Genomic DNA, 25,142 nt, shown 5'->3' on the forward strand with positions numbered 1-25,142 from the left:
ATGTGGTGGTTCCATCGGCGGGATTATTCGATTCTTCGGCACAGCAAACGAATTTTTTCTTCAATATGATGATAAACGGAACAAGTAAAATGGCAAAAGTGATGAGGAAGATATAACTTCCATTGATATTTGGCATCGATTTGAAGAGTATGGAAGAAGACAAATCATCAATTGATCATTTACTGAATTTATTTAGACTTTTTTTTTTAATTTCTTAATAAATTATTATGAAAAAAATGATAAATAATTAATTAATTTTTGTTGACGTGGAGTGGGTCAGGTGACTCTGGTCTGACGTAATAGGGAGAAGAAACGGTCCAATTTGCCAATTTGGCTTAATTCGAAAGTCGGTCCTATACCATTTCTTTATATTTATTTATAATTTTTTTTTCTTTAAAATATTGAAAGTTCATATTAATTTAATTTTTTGGTAACCTTGGGAATAAATACGCATATAATAAATTTATATTTATGTAATAATTTATTAAAATCACATTGAAAAAGTATAATCACTTTGAAAATCTCGTCGACAAAATTGATTTATAAACTCTCTGTATTTTACAAATGGAAAGATTCATGTTAATATTTTTTTTTGGAAAACTTTTAAAATAATCGAAATTGTTTATTTAATATACATGGGGTATATTCATTTTTTCGCAATAGCTTGTAAATTATTAGGAAACATAAAGGGAACTAGATAAATTTAGTGTGACAAGTTTGATTAAGAATTGATCTATATTCTCTCTCCTAGGGGGATTACATAGCACAAACTCAGTGATTTCTACGGATATATATATATACCATCAAAAATATATATGATATTTTTTTAAACTCTCTTCGTTCATTTTTATTTTGTTTTGTTGCGTTCTTTAAAGTTTATTTGGCTTATTTTCAAAGTTAAATTAGATTACATTATTCAATATTTTAAATAGAAATTTAGATATTAAAAAACTATACAAAAAGTGCTATAAATTACAATTTTTTTACATTTCAATACGATGAAAAAAATATTCTAAAATATTAGTTAAAGCTCTTATAGTTTAACTTTTAAAATGGAAAAAAAACAATTAATAGTGAATGGAGAGAATATTAATTGAATTTGCAAGGCAATGCAAACATAATAAGAAAAGTATTTAAAGACATAATTTTCACTATTACTTTTTGTGAAATCATATACTTCGGAAGTGTAATTTATCTCCTGAAGAAAAAAAACTTTAATAAATGAACAGGCAAACATGAAAAAAAAAATATGAAACATTCATCTTGAATTTAATCAATCAATTATTTTGAAAAAAAAAATTTATAAAAAGTTCACGCACAGATAGACAGACGAGTACTTATTAATCTCAATTTATATAATTGACTAGTATATACTATGTCCCATTTGTAGTTGTGGTCGTGTTGCATTTTCAAAATTTAATTTGATTAATTATTAAAATTAAATTAAATTACATTAATTTAATATTTTTTTAGAAAATATATATATTTTAAAAAAATTAATATAATAATAATTTAATAAAAAATTAGTATATTATACTATTAAATAAAAAGGAAACACAAAAGTGAACAGAATGATTAAAGTATTTAAATGTGTTCTCACTTCTCACTATCAAATTTAATAGGCTCCTCTCTTTCTCTCTCTGCCCCACTCTCTCTCTAGATTTTCTCAGTGGATTGGTTCTCCGAGAGAGGGGCGTTAATCTCGGTGCTGCAAAATCCTAATCCATTGTGTTGCTTCATTTGCAGGTATTTATTCATCTGGGTATCTTCAAATCGCTAAGCTTATTGTACTGATTTGCTTCTGTTACTTTGTTTCTTGTTGCTATGGTTTATATCTGAAGTTTTTTTTCCGAAATTAACACTTGCGGTTATCTTTTCTACTCTTTAAGTGAAACAATCTGCACTTATCCTATTGTTTGTCTTGCTTGATTTCTGGAGGGTTTTGAGAATTTAGCAGGAAGGAATACGGTAGATTAATTGGGATTTTTCATTTGATTTGTCGAAAAAAGATGAACAGTAAAGATCATTGTTGTAGGACGGTTTTTGATGATACAATGTGCACTTTTCTATTGTTTTAGTCTTGCTTGATTTCTGGGTTTTTGAGAAGGAATACGGCAGGTGAATTGGGAATTTTCTTGACCCTTCATTTGATTTTGCGAAAAAGAAAAAAGGGATGAACAATATAGAAGTTGAATAGAGAACAGGACATTATATTCCTTAAATGTTCAGATCGTTGTTGTAGGATGGTTTTTGGTGGGTGTCTTGGATCCCCTTTCTGTAAGCCCTCGCGAGAATCCTGTATTGTTCTTGTTCATTACTAACTACTGGTTTGTGTGCTTAAATCTTGGAATTTAAGTCTTGAATGTTCTTGTCATCAATTCTGAGCATTTTTTATATTTTAAGTGGTTTGTTAATTATTTTTTTTGTAGAATCCACCAACTTTGGCTTTCAATGCTTGTCAGCAGTATGGTCAAGTGAATTTTCTTGTTATGACTGATTCTTGATAACTAATTTGAACTGTTGTAAGACTGTTAATAGCTTTGTGTTGCTTCTTTCTCCAGGCACATTCCCTAATTAGTTGAATATTTCCTACCAAAGCAAGGTTACCTTTTAATTTTTGAAAATGTTCGGGCTTAAGAAGTCGCCCTTGCAAAGGAATGCTAGGAATCACTCTGTGAATCCTGGATCCGGTGGTTATTCAAGTTCAAATCCTTTTGATTCTGACAATGAATCAGACAACAAGGAAACTATAAAACCTGCTCGGACGCCCTTGCATAGGAATGCTAGGAATCACTCTGTGAATCCTGGATTCGGTGGTTATTCAAGTTCAAATCCTTTTGATTCTGACAACAAAGAAACTATAAAACCTGTTCGGAGAACTTCGTCAGAGCCTTCTCCAATTACCCCACATTTGAGTAAAAACCCTTTTGATGATGATGATGATGATATTAAACGGACTCATTCATCTGCTTACTCCGTGACTTCAACAGAAAGAAATAAATACAAGAATGAGTTCAGGGACTCTGGAGGATTTGAGAACCAAACTGTACAGGAGTTGGAAAACTATGCAGTACACAAGGCTGAAGAGACAACGAAATCTGTTAACAATTGCCTGAGGATTGCAGAAGACATTAGACAAGATGCCACAAAAACTGTAATCACATTACATCAGCAGGGTGAACAAATTACAAGAACCCACTTAACTGCAGCTGACATTGATCATGACCTTAGCAGAGTATGGTTTTTAAGTCTATTACATTTTCTAGTTTGCAAAAGAAGAACTTGTTGTGGATTAGCATTACCAGTTTATCATCATGGACTACTAATACCCATCTGTTGTTCTTGTTTCTGCAAATTTTCATTCTTCAGTCATTTAATTGAATGGTTCATAGTATTGTTGGAATTTATACTGAATGGTAGGTTATTTCCTTGTTCATTTGGAGATGAAACTTTATAGTCTTTAGCAGGCAATGTCGATTTTGTTTAAACTTTGCATTCACTAGTCTGCTTCATGACATTCACCTCCTTAATCTACATTTGCCTCATAAATCATAACTAGAAAATTGTTTATTACCATTTTCTTGATCTGGAAGATTTTATTTCTGTTATTTCCTTTTGCTATTGTACTTATCATCTGGAAACTAAAGCTTCAAATTTAATTACAGAGTGAAAAACTTTTGGGTACTCTTGGAGGCTTCTTTTCTAAGACTTGGAAGCCTAAGAAGACACGCTCAATTACAGGGCCAGTAATTACTAGAGGTAACTAAACAGATTTTGTTCTTGTTCATTATATATGCTTTTGGTGTTTGTGAGCAGGGAAAGAAAAATCTAACAGGACATTAAGATAAGAAGGCATCAAAAAAATATGGGGAGGTCTGGCTGTTGAGGAAACTGCTGATTATCTGTTATTGTGGCAGATGATCCAGTTCAAAGAAGGGGTAACCACCTGGAGCAGAGAGAAAAGTTGGGGTTGAACTCTGCACCCAAGGAACGCTCAAGTTCACGAACACTACCTCAGGAACCTACTAATGCACTGCAGAAAGTTGAGGTACATACAGTGTTACTTGAAAAAACTGAGACTGGTATTCAGAACTATGGTTTAGAGAATTGATACTGGCTTTAAGCTGTTGCATGATAGGAAGATATACTTTGGGACAAAATAGTGACTGGCATTAAGAACTGCTTTATATAATTGGTTCAGAGGTTGATATTGTCTCTAGGATGTTACATGATAGGAAGATAAACTTGCTCTCACTTATGCGTCCTAGTGTTAGAAAACAAGTTGATTGGGTCTATTGACTGACTCGTTTTGCTTATGAAGTAAGGTTAGCAATCTCTGAAGCTCAGTCACCTCTCAATCCTGGAAATTCCTCCTGAATTTCAATCCCAAAAAATCCTGACCCCTTGTGTCCCCTAACCTGTTGAACAATCTGTTTGCCAAAATGTGTCCCCCCCTCACCTGTTGAACAGTCCATTCCCTTTGGCAAACGACCCTAAACAAAATAGGGATTTAAGTTCCCCTTTATTTGAATGAGGACAGCAGATAAGTTTGATATTAACATATTTCATTGACAATTTGACTGTAAAATGTGCAGTTTGAAAAGTCTAAATGTAAAAGCTTAGAATATGCGAAATACCCGACGATGGGGGTGGGGGTCAGAGAAAGCTACACCGCACCACACATAACCAATTGAATCAACATTGTCTTTTGTTGCATGGCTGCTGATTTAGCAGCAGTTGGTTTGTTATAGGTTTAGGATTTGATTGGATTTGGAGACCATTTTCTATTTTCATAACAATGGGAAATTGGGGATGTCCTCATTCTAATTTTTTTTGATGAGTCTGAATTTTTTGTTGAGTCGAAGGTTTATCAGGAACAGCCTCCTTACTCCACAAAGGTGTAGGGATTAGGTTTAGGATTTGGAGACCATTTCTATTTTTATATCTATGGGAAATTGGGAATGTCTTCATTCTAATTTTTTTTATGAGTCTGAATTTTCTGTTGCGTCGAGGTTTATCGGAAACAACCTCCCTACTCCACAAAGGTAGGGATTAGATTTAGGATTTGACTGGATTTGGAGACCATTTTCTAATTTCATATCTTTGGGAAATTGGGGTGTCCTCATTCTAATTTTTTTTTATGAGTCTGAATTTTTTGTTGAGTCGAAGGTTTATCGGAACAACCTCTCTACCCCACAAAGGTAGGGATTAGGTTTGCATACACCTCACCCTTTCCAAAGACCCCATTTGTGGGACAACACTAGGTATCTTTTATTTTTTCTTACCCCTCCTTGAGCTTACATCCTCTTTGCTCCCTTGGTGATTTGAACCCTCAATTTTAGGGTTGGAGGTGAGGGTGCTTACCCATCCAAGCAACTCCCTCTTGTCTATACTGGTTATGTTGTTGTTGAATTTGTTTCTAGTGACTTCATTCTTAGAGAACTTGTTTCTTGAGTTGAAAGTCCTGTTAATATTTCTTTTGGATACGCAGAATAACATTTGATGATTTATAGAAACCCTACTGCTTTCTAGCTTCAACTCTTGGCTAAATTATAAGGAATTAAAGGAAAAGGGAGAGTTACATTTTGACAGAGGACTTCATAGTTGAATGAAAGAGTGGGTCTGCTTTTCTCTGTGGTGTTGGGAAAGAGTGTTCTATTCGTGTTTCCATGTAGAATGTAAGAGTGGGTCTGCTTGGAGGGGTAGGGAACGAAGCAAAGTGAGTTAATCAATTTTGAAATGTTGATAGGTTGAGCATGCGAAGCAAGATGACGCATTATCAGATCTCAGTAACCTGTTGGGAGAGCTCAAACATATGGCTATTGACATGGGGTCTGAAATAGAAAGGTTAGTGTTCAAGCTAGTGAAATTTTCTTTAGAAGGATCAATAGCATCCTTGCTCTTTTCCCCTACTCCTTTCCTCTTCTTGTTGTACTTTAATGTACCGTGTTATTATTCCTCTAAGAATTTCTGCATATGCTGTTGGATATTGCAGGCAGAACAGATCCCTGGATCATTTTCAAGATGATGTAGATGAGCTCAACTTCCGAGTTAAAGGTGCTAACCAGCGTGGCCGCCGCTTACTTGGCAAATGACCTAGAATTTATCTCATGTATTAGCACTAGATGTTAACGTGCTCATTTTCTTCACAATGCCAATTTTTTCATCTGTTATTTCTGATTATTTTTTTTAGTACACCTGGTGATCGGCTTGCAAATCAACAAATTGCTGAAGTTTACTTGCTTTTACTTTCTCAGTTTTCTATTTTGCAAGCGTATTATGCATTCCTTGCACAGTTTTTACCTTTTTTTTGGACCCTGTTCTGGACAAGAGGAAGTTTAGAAACCATCAAAATCTTTGACTTTTGCAACATACTTAAGACACATAGTACAACAAAAAGCGCTTGTTCCCACAATGAGGGGAGAAATGATGAACAATGCTCCCACGATGACAAACCCTCAAATATCTTAACACACTAAACTTCAAATAGCAGAACTGGGAAGTACTCTTGTTGCTTTCCAAGATCAAATGCCATAAGATTCAAACGATCCCAGCATAGATCAGATTTCGCGGTATCCATTTCATGCACATTCGAGATATAAAGCAACAAATATACCAGTAACAGGCACAAGCTGGTAAGGAAAAAAAGAAATTTTCATAAAGAATGACTTCATAAATTTTGTTTAGGCAGCAATAGCTCTAAAGCCATTGATATAAAGGTCTTTGCGTAATCATGGTCAAAATGATTATCCTCAGTAAAGTAACATACACACGAGCAGACTGCAACTCCAGTTAAAGCATGAATTGGAAAGGTAAGATGGTTAGAGCCCTTCACATCAATTTTGAAAGAAAAAAAAAAGAAAAAGAAAAGACATTCGGATAAGAAGAGAACTAAGCAAAGGCAAAGGGATACAGAGTTGAGACTTCCCTTCGGCGGTTCCCTTGAGCAAAGGGAAACAGGAGAGTGAAAGCTTGAGAAGGAGCATGGGAAAAAGGAAGTACACTCAGCAAAAAAAGGAGGAGAAGGGAAGCATATCTAATCCTAACTTTCTGGTCAGCATAATATCAATTGAGAAAGATAAGAGATATCATAACCTTCTGTGTTTTGGTTTCATTCCAAAAATTGTTGAAATTAGCTTTCCCCTTTCAATTGCTATTCCTCCAACATCTTTAATCCAAGTGAGGACTTACATATAGTCCTATCGCAGAAAGACAACTCTCACACGAAATAACTGAGTTCACCTTTGGTTCAATTCTTCAAGGGTACTGATACTCGAAACCCTCAACAACATTATCGCAAACTGGAATTTCTAGGTTTAAGTACTTCATAAAGCTACCCTCACTGGCTTGATAAAGCTGCTAAAGGTTACACTAGTTTGCCTTCAGTCATCAAGGCAAGTCTTGTTACTATTGTACATTCAGTTTCCTGTTCCCGCATAATTCATAATATCAGAAGTTACAAACTTTTGCAGAACACACTGTAAAATCTTACAATGCATATACAGCAAACAAGTGCAACATCAGCTAAAACTGAATCAAGGTAATCTCACTGTCACAGTTAATAACCTGAAGAACTTAACCAAATCCCATGAATACAAGCAATCAAGAAACCAAGACTTATCATAGATCACCAGCCAACAATGCATAAGGGCATAGTCCAGCAACCAGCCAATCACCGGGTACACGAAAACAATAATCTCCAATCTATCTACCAAATAGTGTTAATCAAATTGTGCTAAGCTAACAAAAGCATTCACCGGGCACATGAAAACAACAATCTCTAATCTATCTACCAAATATTGCTTATCAAATTGTGCTAAGCTAACAAAAGCATTCACCGGGCACATGAAAACAACAATCTCTAATCTATCTACCAAATATTGTCTATAGAAAGCATATAATTCAACTCAAAACAAGGCTGGAGCTTTATGAAAAATCGATTCTTTCAAATACATAACCGAGGAATATCAGTTAAAGAACATCAACAATACACAGTGCAGTGACATTCATCACAATTAACGTTTAATTGTACAAAAAAGAACCAAAACCCTAGGGTTTCTGCAAAACACCATTCATAACTCAAGGGATTCACATCCATCATAGCTGAACTATTCAACGTTCACAGAATTATTCTATTGTTCTAAATATAAAAAAAAGGATTAAAAATGAACGAAGATTCAATGGTGTTACTGGTTCAATTCCATAACGCTTTTGACCTTGGGTGCGTAGAGGGAGTAGACTACGGCCTGTCTCTTGGCAACCTCGAGCTGTGACCTACCATCGGAGAAAGCAGCGGTGACCTTAGATGGATCCGAGAGGTCTTTGTTCTGGCGAAACCCATCGATCGTTCGGCGCTTAGTGTATTCCCTAACGTTGTAATCGGGAAACTCACGCGCCGTCCGTAGAAGCGACCGGAAAAGAGTAAGGACTTCCACGCGTGACGGCGACGCCATTTTTCCTTTAGAAACAAAAAACGCCGAGAGGTTTTCCGATTCAGGCGACCGATTGTGTGAAGATGCGCTGAGGTTTATCTAGAAAATCTGGGGTTTTAAGAGCAAAAAAAAAGAAAAATATTTTCAATATTCCACCTTTGGTCCCTTAAATATGACCAATTATTTTTCGTGATAAAATTACAATATATTCCTTAAAAGTTTATAACTATAGAATTTCTTTAAACTAATATAATAATATAAGTGTTAGAGCTCCACTATTCAACAAAGAGAAAGGAAGATGCGCTAATTTGGTTAGAGGACAGACAGATTTGATTCACAGCCTATACCGCTTTTGACCAAAAGAGAGATTAGATTGACTTCCTAGATCATGGGATTCATTAATTTGATGCACGAGGTACATTGATTGTTAAGTAATCTACATTACATTTTATACATTATACACTAATCTAATGTACTTTTTATACATGATACACTAATCTGATGCGCGAAAAAGAGAGATTTTGAAAATTTGTAAAACATATAGAGAATAATGCTAATAAGTAAACTAAAAGATAAAATTTTGAATCTCATGGACATAACAAGATAAGTTGAACTGGTATATTTGATTCTATAATGAATAATGAGTTATTCCATGTAAAAATTATAATCAGCTATAAGGGGCTGGTATTATTGTAGCCACATTTATATTTTGTATTGAAGCTCTCAATAATACCTATGTACAACTGGGAGAAATAAAATTAGGAAAAACAATGAACTTGATGGACAATGGTTCAATAGATATTGGAGAGTTGAGATTTGTAAAGACTGGAGACAAGCTTGGAATGTCTCCTGTTTCTGTGAGTTGCAATAATTTCCCGTTGAGGAGCATTGTTCTGCTTCTAATGTTGCCACCTTCTGGTGTTAGATGGTATTCTTCTCGCGATAGTGTAACGTCTGATGATTTGATTCCTACCCACGAAACACTTTGTTTAATACTGCGCGCGAATGACTTCTTGTTGTGATCCATTTTTTTACCAACTTGCAAGCTGGTTTCTGCAGTAGAGTGGATGTTGACTTGGTACTGAATCTGGGTGCTTAAATTTATCAGAAGTAAAGTCACACCTGCCTGAAGAAAGGTAACACCAGTGAGTTGATACGCGATTTTGGTCTTTCTAGTAGTATGTAGACAGTAGCACATACACATAAATGAGAAGAAAAAAATGAGAGTTCAGTGGACTAAGGGACACCAGACAAGGTTGATATTTGCAGGTAGAGAGGTTGTTTCCGAAACTACATGGTGCTCCTAGACTCCCACGAAGCCTAACCCCACCGAAAAGTGGCAATGCATAAGTTGACATTGGCTGCAATTCTGATATGCAAGAATATGAAGGTTGGTTTTCGAAATAAGGCAAAATGACAGAGTCCGTGGATAAAAACTCAACCAGACCCGGTGTTCAGAAAAAAACAAATAATTTAACCTTGACAGTGAAAACCTAAACTTGAAAAACACAAGTCATGCATTAGTTGGTTTAGTGTATACACCTGGTGCAGATAAGTTCATAATCAACTAAGTCTTATTGCATAGCCTACAAATGGAGGAGTGAAAGATATTATATCTAGTTAGCTCTAGTTATAACTACCCCTGTAGGGTTCACAAACCTAAATAGCATATGGTCCTTGTGTGTCAGAATCCAAAACAATATCAGAGAAACACTAGAGCAATTGCATCTTTGTTGGTCTAACTAAGAGCATTTCTGGTGTCTGAGGCTCCACAGTATATGTTATATTGACATGATAGATTATGCAACAGAAAGAAAACAAAAGAAGCAGTTAAACACAAGAATTTCATTTGGGGAACCTATAAAGCACTTGTTATCAAGACAATTTTCCAACGTAGTGACGCATCTCATATTGCATAAATGAATCAGGAGATATACACATACTCTATCTTTTGTACAGTGGGCATAAGTGCGCAAATGTGGTGCTGCGCTGTTGACAACACCAAGAACGACTTTTCCCATCAGTCTATTCCAAAGAAGTGCACTGTATCAAATTGAAAACAGAAGGATTAAAACTTTTTTTCTTAGATTCTCACTGACTTTAAAAACATGACAATGAAAATTAACAGCCTGCTCCTTCTAATGATAGAGTGAAGCCAAACTTGAATAAAGTAGTCAAACACCTCACCTATAATAATCAGGATTTGGAACAAAAGTAGCGGTATCAAGAAGCCCATAATTTCCACCTATAAGCGTCTGTCTGCAGTATACTTTAGTATGGTGCTTGGCTGCCATCCCAAGCTGATCTAAGTACCTATATTCCATATTATAAGGTCTTTAGAATTGTTTCACTTGACTGTTTGCTAATACTAAAAGTCAAATCAAGCAAGAAATTTTACCAAAAGCTATCTACGAAGGCGTTAGACACATCAGGACCTCCACTGTTGAAGGCTCCACCAGATTCTCCAACCCAAGCTGAAGCCCAAGGACCATTTCTTAGAATGGTTTGAGTAAGACTGCTGAACGTGCCTTCTGTTCTACTCAGGTATTCAGGATTTAAAATTTTATCCACTAGCTTGCTGTCGGACCCTGAAACAGAACACTTCTGGTTTAATTAACATAATAAATTCAGCAGTTACGGAATCTAGATAATAGAAAGAAACTACATAAGAATAAACCAGAACGATTGCTCTATTGCTAGTCTTTTGAACTACTAAACAATAATGCAGTCATTTTTCAAGGATGTAAATGAAGTACTAAGACTACACCAGTTAAAAATTTCAAAAACAACAGCAAAATGGAGACCAAGTGTCATAAACAGAGAAACATTTAAGATTTCATCGCTGGTTTTATGAGTTTAAAGTGGTCCTCTCATAATTAAGATTGAAGCTTACTTTTCCAATACTGACTACTAGATTTTCTTAGTCGAGGAGGCTTTTAATATAGCTCCAGTCTTAAAGGGAAAAAGATTCGCACTAGCTCACCCGGGCCAAGATTATAAATATGATGTGTCAAGACATTGACAGTGCCATGTCCTGAAACCTGAAGGAGCTTGCCGAACCACCCAGGATCATAGAATCCTCCTGGTGCTAATAGTAGAGGACGTTCGGGGGTGTTCTGATATGCTTGGTTTAAGAGATTGTGCATCTGGATAACATCTTTTCCATACTGTGCAGCATCAACTCTTGCACCAATCCCGCTACCACTCAATTCATTTCCTACAAAATGAAAAAAGCATGATTAAGGAACGGAGAGAGATTTACATCAAGTTGCAAGAAGAAAGAAATATGCCAGAGAAATTTACCAAATTCCCACGAGTGTATGTGGTAGCCCTTGGCAACAGTGTATTTTATGAAATTAAGGGCATTGCTGGAATCCCAATTTCCTACCCACACATGCCTATTTGCCTGTCGTCTCCCATACAGTGCATTCAAGCCGAAAGTCACAAGTGCTCTGCAGCAAATGCAGTAAAACTCGAATGAACTTCAACGGAGAAACTTTAGAATCATGGGAAGTTTTCAACAGTCCTAAAGTTATTCTACTTTAATTTTTTGGTATAAGTCATAGTCCTCAGTATAAAAAAGAAATATAGATTTCAAGCACAATATTCCACATTTTTAAGTTTCTCGAATTTATGGATGCAAATTTAGGATTCAGAAGTAGTGACATGAAAGAGTCATGGATTAGATGTGGAATGCCATCAATTTAGACCTTCAAAGAGTCATTCGAAAAGATGAAAGTGGAAAAATTTGAGCATAAGCCAAACTTGGAGGCGAATGTTTCCTCTTGAAAGTGGTAAATGGAAAGAAGAGAACAGAAAAATAAGTAAAGAATCAAGCCGTAACGTGCAGCCTAGGAGCAGACCAGATTATTAGCCAGGACTCGGTTACATACATTAGGAGAAGTACAGAATGTGCCTATCTTACCCTGTCTTCTTGAAAAGGTTATTTAGCTCATCCCATCTCTGCATAGGTAAGCATCCCTTAGAGAATCCAAACAACCCATCCTTCTGCTGGGTGAATGGTCTGCAACGAGATATTAAGTTGCCAACGCCATATATTACTTGGTCTTGTAAAGAACCTCCAAGCCGTAATCTCAAACCCTTGAAAGCTGTATCACCAATAAAAGAGACATAGAGAAAGAAGTTCAGTTTGCTCATCATATCTTAAGGTGAAATGACAGCATCTTGGGGTCTCAGTTTCCAAATTATGGTAATAACATAAACAACTTGGAAATAAGTTGAAAATTATGGCATAATGGTACGTGCAAACCTCGTATAGCATTCTCCAGATATGGATGAGTTAAATCCTGACAAATCAAAACACATTCATGAACACAGACTTAATCAGAAACTCGATAAGATATCTATACTTTTTAATATTAAAGAACAACATATTCCATCAACAACAAGCTAGTATGAGTTACCAGATTTAGAATGGATGCTGAACCCCAAGGACATTGCTTGTAGTTACACTTCTCTTTAGGCCACCAATCAATGGTAGCACAAATGTAATTAGCATCTGTCCAGGCAACTTTCGTAGATGCATCAATCGTAAGTACTATTTCTTTAACTGTTTGTGATGAAAGTGCAGGGCATAGTGCCAAAAAGATTAACAACAAGGTTCTGAAGTTCATTAGAAGATTAACCTCCACGAATTCACCGCTGTTTGAACCTAATCAATCATATACTGCCAAAGAGGAAGCAACCAAATAAATGTTGAGACTTTTAAAGAGTAAGTTATTCTTTCAAACAAGACTACAAATATAGCAACACTCATTGTAAGTTATTCTTTCTAACAAGAATACAAATATAGTAAACATTCATTGGACAACATCATACTCAAGTGCTGTGTTTTGACAGCTAAATGTAGATTTAACAAAACACAACAACGATACGTGTAGTCTCACAAGTGACGTCTGAGGAGGGTAGAGTGTACGCAAATCTTACCCCTCGGGTAGACAAGTAAGAAAATATGAATGAGAAAATGAGGAAGCAAACCAAATTGTTTTCTTGCTTACATATAAAAGAGTCTTTACCACTCTGAGTCAGTCAAGTTTAACCAGATCAAGAAACTTATCAATAAAGGACAATAGTAATGTAATGATGGAGACGAAAATTCCAAAACTGGAAATTAATTTAAACACTGCATATATAAATTCAGAACCAATTAAATACTTACACTTTTTTGTTATTAGTTTTCAGAAAACTTTTTCTTCACGTCTAAGACTAATATTCCACCAGCAGTATAAGTAAAGTCCACATCAACACACAATACACAAGTTCACCAAAAAACACTCAGCTAACAAGATCCAAACATAACCAAAAAAAAAGCCCCTTATTTTCTATATTGCTCGAACTCTTCGAAAATGCTTTAAAGATAATATTTTTATTAAAGATTCAACACAAATGAGGCATCATTTTTTTAAGAGTACGAACAGCGTAGCTTATACTGAAATCTAAAGAATAAAGAACCAATGGAAATTCACCTCACAACCCAGATGAGTAATACTAATAATGACACTAATCTGGGCTCAAATTCCAAGAAAAAAACAGGGTAAATGACAAGAATAGTGAGTAAAATGAAATGGGTTGGGTTCAGATTTGTGAGAGATCAGATAAAGATTGAATCTTTTTTGGGTGAGAAGTGTCAGAATCAACAAACAGTCATCATTCATTCATCAGTTTTTTTTGGTAGATATGTACAGAAACAGTAGCTCGTGTAAAGTGCAGACAAATAATTGGAGGAAATAGAAATTAAACATACTCCTTCCGTTTCAAAAAAGACGACATAGTTTGATTTGAAACAGAGTTTAAAAAAAAAGAAAAAATTTTTAGTTTTGTGATTTTAAATATGTCACGTGAAAAGTTAAAATTGAACAAAGAAATTATTCTTTTGAGATTATATTAAAAAAAAAATAGAGTTATTGTTTATGAAACGATGGAGTAATTAAACACTACCACATATGATGATGAGTCGGATAGACCCTTTGTCCAATTTTTTTCTTTTAATTTTTTTGTTGAATTCCAAGTTGTCTTCAAGTTAAAGTCAAGCCTTTACACCCAATAAGCTAGCTAGATTTTTTGCCACAAAATATAATATCTCGGTTTTTTTGAGTTTCATATTTTAAAATATTTAAAAATTATATGAAAAAAATATATAGATTGTAATTATTTTTAAATTGATATGATAAAAAAAAATATTTTAAAATATTAATTAAATTCGTATCATTTGACTTTCAAAAAGAAAAAATATGATAACTAAAAAGAAAAAAAGAAAGGAATATTTGTTTTTGAGGATAATAATTCAAGATATGAAATTCCAACAATATAATTTCTTCTAAAATGTATTTTTCCATACGAAGTGTTTTTATGTAAATTTTTATATTGTAAGATTTGATTCAGTCAATAACAGCCGTTAGATCCAATTTCATCTACTACTGCCTACTGGTAGTTCAACCAATCATGATCCTTTTATTTTACTTTGTATTAAAAAAAAACTCTGACTAAAATCTTAAGATACATTTTTTTATCATATTAATATGCCTAATTATAATTTATAGTACTTTTCATATAGTTTTAGAATATCTAATTTTTTTGTTTAAAATATTAAATTAATGTGATCTAATTTACCTTTAAAAATTAATTAAATTGACTTTCGATAAGTGAAATATGATAAACATTTTCAGACGGAAGGAGTAGTTAAGATTGTGATAACATTCATGCTATATTATATTATATATAGTAAAGTAAAAAGGTCAAAATACTTATCAACAGACAACATCAAATAGATTTTGGTAAAACCAAGGTGCAAACAAAACCACTTAGCTTGTAGTCAATTATTGATTAAAATCTATTGATATATAATATATAATATAATATAGGACGAAATGAAAGAACCTTTTAGAATTTTGCTATTATGATTTGGAGAGGAATATAGATATTTAAATTTTTAATAGATTATCGATTTAAATAACACATATTCAAATCATTAAAAAGAAAAAAAAATACACTAATGAATATATCATATAAAAAGTGGAGAAAAAACAATAACAACAAACAATACAATAAACGAAACAAAAATATATAACAAACAAGTAAAAAAAATTCAAGGAAAAAACGAAAAATAATAATAGAGTATTATTATTATTTATTAATAATAATACAAATAAGGAGAACTCAATAATATCAATAGATTACCTACTAATTCTCTATTTTAATTCTTGATTATCATATTTTTCTATCTAAAGTCATATTTCTTACTTACGTATATTCTTTAATTTATTTCTATTTTCTTTTAAGATTAAAAAACTCGATAAAAAAATCAAGCAGAATAATACATAAGAGAAAATAGAAATATATACTTAGCGGAAAATAGCTGTTGATCACTGATAAGACACCAAACAATGAAAAATCATATAAAAGAATGTATAAATAGAGATTTTTAAAGTGGTCTGAGAAGTATAAAATTAAAATTCAATGAGTGTAATTATAGTAAGAAGTTCAAGCATTAATTGAATACTTTGCTTATTATTAATTTTGGTCACAAATAAAGTATATGCTTCTTTTTATCTGTAAACACCACCGACATGGCTAATTTTAGTCATTATTATTTACTAGAATTAAATTAAAATCAAGATCTCACATGAAATATTAAAATTGAGGCTAAGGTTTTATCTCCAAAAATAAAATTCCAATTGAATTATAACATATTACATCTATTTATAAAGTCCAAGTAAATTCTAAACCTTATGAATTCAAAATACTAACTCTAAATTAGAATATGTTCTAAATTTATATTCTGTCTATTCCATAATAAGTAAATTGTTGACATTTTTTGTATTTTAAAATAAGTAAATCATTTAAAGTTTGAATGTTTTTTCCATAATTACACATCATTTTATAAGGCTATTGATTACTTATATTTTCTCAAAGGTTAATTAAAAAAAAATAATAATAAAAAAAAGATAGTCTTAAATTTGTATCTTTCAAAAAAATTTCTATTTTCATAATTTATTAAATATTAAATTTTATTTTTAAAAAGTATTCGATAAAATTATTAAATTCAACTAAAAGTCTTAAACTATTAAGTTATGTTAGTATATAAGTACACGTTTTCTTTTTTAGTACACCTAACTTAGTAACTTACCACCTCCCCCAAAAGTTTGTATGCAATAAGGTCAAAAACGGTTTTCAACGTTGGTTGACTTTTTGGTTTATGTGGCATTATAATTTAAATTGTCATAGAGTTTAATTAGTTTAAAGTTTGAAGAATTAATATTCTTTATATGGCAATTTAAGTAATTCAATTTATTTGTTTTACTTTATATAAAAGATTTGATTAAAGAAAAATAGAGCATCGACTATTCTAAATTTACATGTGAATTTTATTTAAATTTAACTATACTTTATTTCAGGTGAATAAATGATAATCTGTTGTTAATATTTTCAATTGGAAATTTTTGATAAGTTTTCTGCATATACTCTCACAACTCATTTCGTAGATATGTTAACTATTAAAATATATTTTATTACACATATTAGCCTCAAATGAATCGTAAAATCTTTATTTGTTCAATTCATGTAGATGTGTATAATTAAATGAGGAAATACATTTAATGCTATTAACTGTTTTAACGTAATTTACACTTGATAACACGTGTTAAGAGAATTCCCAAATATTTATCAAAAATATCTTAGTATAAACACTCTATCGTGTATATAAATGCTCAACCATAACAAATATGATACTTATTCTCTATCGAAACTTGATCAAACAGACTATTAATTACTCATTTTTAGGTAGTTTTCAATGTACTTGAAAAAAAAGGGACATAAATGTCAATATGGACAAAATTAGAGGATATATTAGTGAAAAAGAAGTCCTGAAAAACACCATCTTCTTCCTCACAGAAACAATGCTTCCAAATAAAAAATTGGTTTCACACATTCTCTTATGCAGTTAGGTTCTTTAATGGAGGTCTCACTACTCACCCTAAAAAAAACCCTAGAAATTCAAAAAATGAAGAAGGAAGATAAATAGCCCTTAAAAGTTTAGCTCTTTGGAGTTTTCCACAAAACTTCTTTGGAAAAATTCTTTCTCCCTGACTGTTTATTTATATCAAAATCAAATTTTCAGCTATATTTATTGAAGGAGGTAATTTTGGGGTTCGGATGGAGAGCAATGAAGGAGGGGATGATCAAGAAGGTTCTGGATGGATGCAAGTGAAAAAGGTGTGAACTTTTTGCTAAATTGAGTCATTTTAGTTTTTATCTTTAAGCTGAAAGATGATTAAGAAAAATGGGGGTTACTAATTAGAACTGAAATCATCAAGCACCATGTTTAAGCTGTGTTATGGGCCTAAATCGAGAAAGTACAGCCTGATAATCTGTTGTTTTAGGTATTATTTTGGATTAAAATCTTGAATTCATGTAGATGGATTAGTTATATTTTAATTATTTGAGAAAGAGATGATCATTTTCAATATGTTTCTGAAATTGGATTAGTGGGTTGTCTTAGAATTGGGGATAATATTATTGGACCATTTAGTGAAGAAAATGGTGAATTAGCTAGGTTTGTTTTTTAATCTGGGATCATTTAGTCTATTTGTTAATCAATGTGTGAACTTGTTGTGCAGAAGCACAACAGAAACAGTTCAAAGTTTTCGCTGCATGGTTGGGTTGGAGGATCATCTCAAGGAACTTCTTCTTGTCATCCAGACAGTCAGTCTTCATTGGCTGTTAAAAATGAGGATCTTAAATCGTCTCTTCGGCATTCAAAAGGAAGTCGCCCTGGTATTATACATGATGGTGTAACGTCAGTTCCGAAGGAGGATGCAGTGATTGTGCACGATAAATGTGTAGTTGGTCATTGTAGTACTTCTGTTAGTTTAGGTTTTTCCACAGATTCGAATCAAGGAGTCAATAGGGAACATTCTCAAAGAATTAACCATGAGGTCCTACCAAAAATCAAGTGGGGTGACTTGGATGATAGAGCTCTACCCTCTCATTTTGGAAGTACTGTCCAAGCAGAAATTAAGTTTGGTGACATTCAAAATCATGATCTACTTAGTAGAAGAACTGATCAAACAAATGATTCTTTTGCACACACTTCTATAACTGATCTAGAGCAAAATAGATTGGTTGCAACCACTGAGGATGAAAATCATCAAATTCTCGATTCTCATCCTTTGTCTCCAAATATGAAGGAATTATCTTCAGAAGATATTAATGCTACTGCTGCTTATACCCAGCTTGCAAATGGTGACACTTGCAACAGTCCTGGCGAAAAGGTTAAATGTACTGCCAGAAAAGGGCCTAGTGGCGTAGTTATGTGCAATGTCGAATCTGAAGAAGCTTGCATGGAAATCCCTGAAGTGTCTAGTCTTGATCAGAATATAAAAACAGTGGTGGTTTCTCAGGATCCTGAGTCACTATCACCTACTAAAGGAGGATCAGGAAACATTGGGCAGTCCTTTCTGGCGTCCTCTAATGAAGAGTTTAGGAACAAACGAGTTAATTCAATCATTGAGGATTTATCTAAAACTAATTCGAGCAGTATTGATACTGAAGACAGTGGTGAAAGTAAAGAAAGATTCAGGCAACGCCTATGGTGCTTTCTCTTTGAGAATCTTAATCGGGCAGTAGATGAACTCTACCTACTCTGTGAACTGGAATGTGACCTGGAGCAAACAAAAGAGTCCATTCTTGTTCTTGAAGAAGCCACATCTGATTTTAAAGAATTGAGCTCAAGAGTGGAAGAATTTGAGAGACTGAAAAAATCCAGTTCTCATGCTACTGATGGAACAACTTTTACCATGAAGTCTAACCATCGCAGACCACATGCTCTTTCATGGGAGGTCAGTACTCAATCTGGTCTCATCTTTCAATGTTTCATAATGATACCCTAAAACAATATCACATAAACAAATAAATATCTGCCATTTGCAAGTTGAAAAACTGCAGTATGAATACATGCAAGCATATCTAAAATATCTGCTGACCAGTCATTATTAATCCAACTCCCCTGGCATAAGGTATATATCGATGCTAAATGAACAGTTCACAATTGCTTTACCTTGTTTTGGGTACTGCAGCACGCACAGTTTGGGCCTGGGAAGTCCTTCAATTCTTTAAATGGAGGAATTATCCTGTCTTTCAAATACTTCTGATATTTCCTTATAATTTACTATTACTTAATTAGATGATATTGGATGAACAATCATGATAGGGGCACTCTCTTCGGGACCTTATTAGAGGATAAATGATTTTGTTCACACATATCCTTTATTTGTTGTGGGGAAGTGAGATTATTCTTGCATGATTGTTGTTCTTGCTGAAGCATTCTCTGGCTCAGCAATGACCAACTTTTGTTTACCTTGAGGGGCAACGTGAAATTACAGATGGAGTATTGCCAACACAAGTACAGCTAGATAACTTTGGAGGTTCTCATTCAGAGGACAAGATTCTCCACTACTCCCTTTAAAACCTGAGATACGGAATTCTACTCCAATGAAATTAGGTAAAAACACTCTAGAGAAATACCATACGTCATCAAAAAAAGAAATTAGCTATAAACACGAGCACAGTGATGAATGCCAATACTAGGAACTCAACTCTCAGTACTAATATAGAACTGTTGGATTATAATGTACTTGCAAAGAGTTAGGTTAAGAGGAGTGAACAGAGGACTTGAGAAAAAAAAATTAGAAATGTTGACATCATTTAAATGAATATACACTGGTTTTGATATCTGGGAAAGAAGATACCCGAAAAGTGCGTCAAGGTGCACTGCCTGAAAGTGGAGAAATTTCTAGCTTTTTTAAGAAGGCTGAAATCAGCTAAAAGAAAAGAACATGTAATCTTGGCATAGATGTTAACCATCTATTTAGCATATAAAATTGAATATGTGCTTCTCCTCTGTCCTGAAGTTCTGTTCTGCTAATCAGTAATTGGTGAAGCAGAACACCGACTAAACTTGATCTGCTTGGGATTATGTGTGGTGTTTTCATGTTGGGAAACTACAGGAACAACTGCTGATGGGAGTGCAAGTGTTTCTGGATGCTTACAATTTGCTGCTTCCCTTCTGTAGTGTTGCGTAGGAAATGCCGTTTATGTCATTAATAATCAGTACAAACTCTGTGGGAAAAAGACACATAGTGAAATATGAGGTATTTTTGGGAAATGAAAGCTATGAATGAAAAGCTAAAACAGGAAACTTACACCAAATCCAAGATATTCTCATTCTAAATGAAGTGAGAAACCTCTTATGATCATTTCTCAAATTTCCTGTATTCTACATAAGCAACCTTTTCCAATCTCTTCTTTTGTTTGTGGTAAGGTTTTCAAAGCAATATGGTAAGTAGCTTCATCTGTGGGCCTTGATAACTGCAGCATCTTTTAGGAGTACCAATGCATATCATACACACAAAGACACATGGATACATTGATTATCTACTCCGTTTTCAAATTAACAAAATCTGTCTTTCTTCTGAATGCAGGTCCGCCGGATGACAACTTCACCGCACAGGGCAGAAATACTGGCTTCATCTCTGGAGGCTTTTCGAAAAATTCAACATGAAAGGGCTAGTTTGTCAGCTACGGTTGTGGAGAAAATGGAACCTAATTGTTATGATCATCATTGTGGAAGTATTAGTGTTTTAGAGACCTTTAATGAGAAAGGTGACAAAAAAAGCTGTTCAAATGAATTATTAGAGAAGAGTATGAAGCAGAGTAATGCATTAAATCCTTCTCATGGAAATTTGAGTAGAGAGAAGAGGCATATTGACTCGGGCAAGTCTGCTTCTCATGCATCTAGATTACCTCTTAAGGAGGGGGTTTCCACATCTGTCAATGGAAAGAACAAGAGAGACAATGAAAAAAATCTAAAGCCTATAGATCACTTGAAAAGACATTACGAAAGAGACAAGGAAAAGCGAAATGGAAGCTCCTGGAGATCAATGGATGCTTGGAAGGAGAAGAGGAACTGGGAAGATGTACTCTCCACACCACAACGAATTTCATCTCGCTTCTCATATTCACCTGGCTTGAGTAGAAGAAGTGCAGAACGTGCACGCACTTTGCACGATAAACTCATGTCTCCTGAGAAAAAGAAGAAGTCAGCTATTGACTTAAAAAAAGAAGCGGAAGAAAAACATGCACGTGCAATGAGAATTAGAACTGAACTTGAGAATGAGAGAGTTCAAAAACTTCAGCGAACATCTGAGAAGCTTAACCGTGTAAGTGAATGGCAAACAGTGCGTAGTCTGAAACTGCGAGAGGTAATGTACGCTAGGCACCAGCGTAGTGAATCCCGCCATGAAGCTCACCTAGCTGAAGTAGTAAGAAGGGCGGGTGATGAAAGCATTAAAGTAAATGAAGTTCGATTCATTACTTCACTCAATGAAGAGAACAAAAAGCTCATCTTGCGCCAGAAACTCCATGATTCTGAGTTGAGGAGGGCTGAGAAACTTCAAGTGCTGAAAACTAAACAGAAAGAAGATATGGCAAGGGAAGAAGCTGTCTTGGAACGCAAGAAACTAATTGAAGCAGAAAAGTTGCAGCGCCTTGCAGAGACACAGAGGAAAAAGGAAGAGGCACAAGTAAGAAGGGAAGAGGAGCGTAAAGCATCAAGTGCCGCACGTGAAGCGAAGACGATGGAACAGATGCGGAGAAAGGAGGTTCGAGCCAAAGCTCAACAGGAGGAAGCTGAACTCCTGGCCCAGAAGTTAGCTGAAAGACTCAGAGAAAGTGAACAGCGTCGTAAAATTTATCTGGAGCAAATACGGGAAAGAGCTTCTATGGATTTCAGAGATCAGTCTTCACCACTATTTCGTCGTTCTGTGGCTAAGGAGGTTCAAGGTAGATCTATGTCGATCAGTAACTGTGAGGATAATAACGAAAACAATGGCTCTACTCCTGAAGGCTCTATGCTTGCTCTTGGCCACATCACTACTCAGCATTCATTAAAGCGGAGGATCAAAAAGATCCGTCAACGACTTATGGCATTGAAGTATGATTGTCCTGAACTTTCAATCAGTACAGAAAATGCAGGTTTTGTATATCGAACTGCAGTGGCAACTGCAAGGGCGAAAATTGCGAAGTGGCTTCAAGAACTTCAAAGACTTCGCCAAGCAAGAAAAGAAGGAGCAGCGAGCTTTGGACTAATAACAGCTGAAATAATTAAGGTGATATATTACACTTGTGAAGTTTATTCATTTGCATTTTTGTTCATAATGACAAATACAGTGGCATTAAGATAAATAGTTACTTCATCTTGCTGTGAAGAACTGCAACGTACACTAGAATAAGTTCTTGAATCTATTTTGGCTTTAATAGTTCATTTTTGTTTCATGAATTTATTATTGCTAACTGCTTCTGGCGTTGTGTTGTAACTAGTTTTTGGAGGGAAGGGATGCTGAGCTGCAGGCTTCTCGTCAAGCTGGTCTGGTTGATTTTATTGCTTCTGCTCTTCCCGCATCTCACACATCAAAACCAGAAAGTTGCCAGGTCACAGTCTACCTTTTAAGGCTTCTGAAAGTTGTACTTTCAGCAGCTGCAAACAAGTCTTATTTTCTTGCTCAAAATCTACTGCCCCCCATCATCCCTATGTTAGCGGCAGCTCTTGAAACCTACATCAAAATTGCAGCCTCATCAAATGGCTCTGCTTCTGCCAACCTGGTCACATCTAAGGCATCAACTGAAAGGTTGGAGTTAATGTCTGAAGTTCTGGATGGTTTCCTTTGGATAGCAGGAGCAATTATTGGTCATACAAGTACTGATGAACGTTCCCTTCAACTGCAAGATGGTTTAATTGAGCTTGTAATTGCTTACCAAGTTATTCACCGGTTACGAGATCTTTTTGCACTTTATGATAGACCACCTGTAGAAGGTTCTCCTTTCCCTTCATCAATTCTTCTTGGTGTAAATCTGTTGGCAGTTCTTACATTCAGATTCAGAAATATGTCTTCATTAACATGTGAGAACTTTCCTGGTGTATCAACTCATGAAAATGAAAAGAATGACATTGAGTTTGCTGAAGCTGCTGACTTGAAGTCTTCTTCTTCTTTGTGCAAATACGGAACTGAGGGTAAATTGGTATTTTCTGGAGTAAATGGAGGTGTAGCCTTGGGTTTGTCGGATGTTCCGGAGGATAGCCCTCTGGATGAATTTCCTAAAATAAAAGAGAATCAGGGTGCAGTTGTAAATGATCTGAGCTCTGACAATGTTGACTCAGTTGCTGTTAGCATAGAAACTGCAGATGTACTTCAGGAATCTGCAAGCAACGGGACGTACAATAACCTTCAGACAGACGAGAAGAAATATCAAGATAATGGTAAAGGTCACATCGGTGGAAATGAATCAATGATGAAGCCGGCGGTGAAGTTTCTTCTTTCAGCTGTATCTGAGACTGGCTTAGTTTGTCTTCCATCCATGTTGACGGCTGTATTATTACAGGCTAATAATAGATGTTCTGAACAGCAGGTAAAACTTTCTGGTTACCATTAAATTTCTTTGTAAAATCTAGCTTTTAGGTTGTCTGCAGGATTTAGATTTTGTGCAATTTCAAAAGTTCATGAATCTTACTGGCCTTTGTCTATATTAGGATGTCGTGAACGTCATATTTGTTTGCTACTTTTGTTCTTATTTATCAATTCTCTATCGTAAGCATGTAATATCGAGTCATTTTAGGACCAGGAAGTGATTGTTTGGAACTCTTCATATGTTAACAATAAAGTTGGTTGCTTCTAGCTTTATAAAAGTAAGCTAAAACCTAAGCTTGAATTTACTTGTGATCATAGTCTGCTTAGCTCTGTGTCTACTGCATATCTGATTGTATTTCTTTGCAGGCCTCCTATGTCCTTCCATCCAATTTTGAAGATGTGGCAACTGGTGTATTGAAGGTGTTGAACAATTTAGCATTAATTGACATATCTTTTATCCAGAAAATGCTAGTAAGTTAATTTTCAACTATTTGTGCCAACTTTCTCTTCTAAAAGTTTAGATGCTAAAAAACTCTTTATTCTCTTTGCTGGACCACAGGCGCGACCAGATCTGAAAATGGAATTTTTTCACTTGATGAGTTTTCTTCTCTCTTATAGCACAAGCAAATGGGGCACAACAACTGACCAGGTGACTTTCTGGTGCTTTCGGTTTCATGTTTGGCATTCAGATTGAACATCTCATATGATTCAATGAACATAGAGAAGTGCTGTATGTCTTTATGCTACTTGGAAAGCCACTGTCTTTTGGTTGGAGGGAAAAAAGTACAATCAAAAGGTCCTCACAAATTCCCATATTTTAAGCTAAAAATTGTCCCTTTTTTGTTTTTTGATAATTGTGGTGTCCAGACCAGCTTGCGCATGTCTCAACTAATTCACGGGATACCTGCCACCTCCCACCGACAATAGGTATCAGGTAACTTTATCCACCAAGGCTAGAAGAGATGGAAGAAATCACTTGGTGTTGTCTTTGATGGGGTTTGAACCAGAGACCTCATGGTGCTCAACCCACTTCGTTGACCACTAGGCCACACCTTTGGGTGCAAAAGAATTCATTTAGGAAGAGATTGTAGACTCACACTTTCGTATTGTTTAAGCTGATGCACTGTAGGAAAAGTTGTCAGTATATTGTTCCATGGTTGTCGTGTGTTTCTCAGGAACATTAACTTTTTATATATATATATATATATATATATATATATATATATATATA

At 34.6% G+C, this 25,142-nt stretch overlaps 4 protein-coding genes across 10 annotated transcripts in view; 2 read left to right on the plus strand and 2 right to left on the minus strand.

Moving 5' to 3' along the window:
- Window positions 1-1,590: 1,590 nt before the first annotated feature.
- LOC107012146 (SNAP25 homologous protein SNAP33-like) lies at window positions 1,591-6,256 on the plus strand. Of its 4 annotated transcripts, none has more exons than XM_015211903.2 (7): window positions 1,596-1,746; window positions 2,430-2,474; window positions 2,562-3,235; window positions 3,666-3,759; window positions 3,918-4,048; window positions 5,750-5,847; window positions 5,996-6,256. In XM_015211903.2, the coding sequence occupies exons 3-7, from the start codon at window positions 2,624-2,626 to the stop codon at window positions 6,093-6,095; spliced, it is 1,035 nt and encodes a 344-aa protein (XP_015067389.1). In that variant the 5' UTR covers window positions 1,596-1,746; window positions 2,430-2,474; window positions 2,562-2,623; the 3' UTR covers window positions 6,096-6,256. The 4 variants fall into 4 exon arrangements, with proteins under 4 accessions (XP_015067388.1, XP_015067389.1, XP_015067391.1 ...); XM_015211905.2 differs by having other exon boundaries at window positions 2,430-2,469; XM_015211904.2 differs by having other exon boundaries at window positions 2,430-2,464.
- A 1,648-nt stretch (window positions 6,257-7,904) lies between these two features.
- Window positions 7,905-8,567, minus strand: LOC107013698 (LYR motif-containing protein 4). Its single transcript, XM_015213570.2, has one exon. The coding sequence runs from the start codon at window positions 8,451-8,453 to the stop codon at window positions 8,187-8,189; it is 267 nt and encodes an 88-aa protein (XP_015069056.1). The 5' UTR covers window positions 8,454-8,567; the 3' UTR covers window positions 7,905-8,186.
- A 461-nt stretch (window positions 8,568-9,028) lies between these two features.
- On the minus strand, window positions 9,029-14,201 carry LOC107015467 (heparanase-like protein 1). Of its 4 annotated transcripts, none has more exons than XM_015215742.2 (10): window positions 13,919-14,201; window positions 12,857-13,119; window positions 12,703-12,739; window positions 12,358-12,541; window positions 11,736-11,884; window positions 11,416-11,649; window positions 10,831-11,020; window positions 10,620-10,745; window positions 10,376-10,475; window positions 9,029-9,558 (listed from the first exon to the last, which is right to left on the minus strand). In XM_015215742.2, the coding sequence occupies exons 2-10, from the start codon at window positions 13,064-13,066 to the stop codon at window positions 9,166-9,168; spliced, it is 1,623 nt and encodes a 540-aa protein (XP_015071228.1). In that variant the 5' UTR covers window positions 13,067-13,119; window positions 13,919-14,201; the 3' UTR covers window positions 9,029-9,165. The 4 variants fall into 4 exon arrangements, with proteins under 4 accessions (XP_015071228.1, XP_015071230.1, XP_015071229.1 ...); XM_015215744.2 differs by lacking the exon at window positions 13,919-14,201 and adding an exon at window positions 13,612-13,880; XM_015215743.2 differs by lacking the exon at window positions 13,919-14,201 and adding an exon at window positions 13,451-13,566.
- A 3,402-nt stretch (window positions 14,202-17,603) lies between these two features.
- The window catches only part of LOC107014724, a 9,728-nt gene continuing 2,189 nt past the window's right edge, over window positions 17,604-25,142 (plus strand). The window contains exons 1-6 of the mRNA XM_015214764.2: window positions 17,604-17,663; window positions 18,068-19,288; window positions 20,930-22,615; window positions 22,827-23,912; window positions 24,278-24,382; window positions 24,471-24,560. Coding sequence (XP_015070250.1) covers window positions 17,604-17,663; window positions 18,068-19,288; window positions 20,930-22,615; window positions 22,827-23,912; window positions 24,278-24,382; window positions 24,471-24,560 — 4,248 coding nt within the window. The remainder of the gene's footprint in view (window positions 17,664-18,067; window positions 19,289-20,929; window positions 22,616-22,826; window positions 23,913-24,277; window positions 24,383-24,470; window positions 24,561-25,142) is intronic.

Source organism: Solanum pennellii, chromosome 3 (genome assembly GCF_001406875.1).
Source record: "Solanum pennellii chromosome 3, SPENNV200".
Lineage (NCBI taxonomy): Eukaryota > Viridiplantae > Streptophyta > Magnoliopsida > Solanales > Solanaceae > Solanum > Solanum pennellii.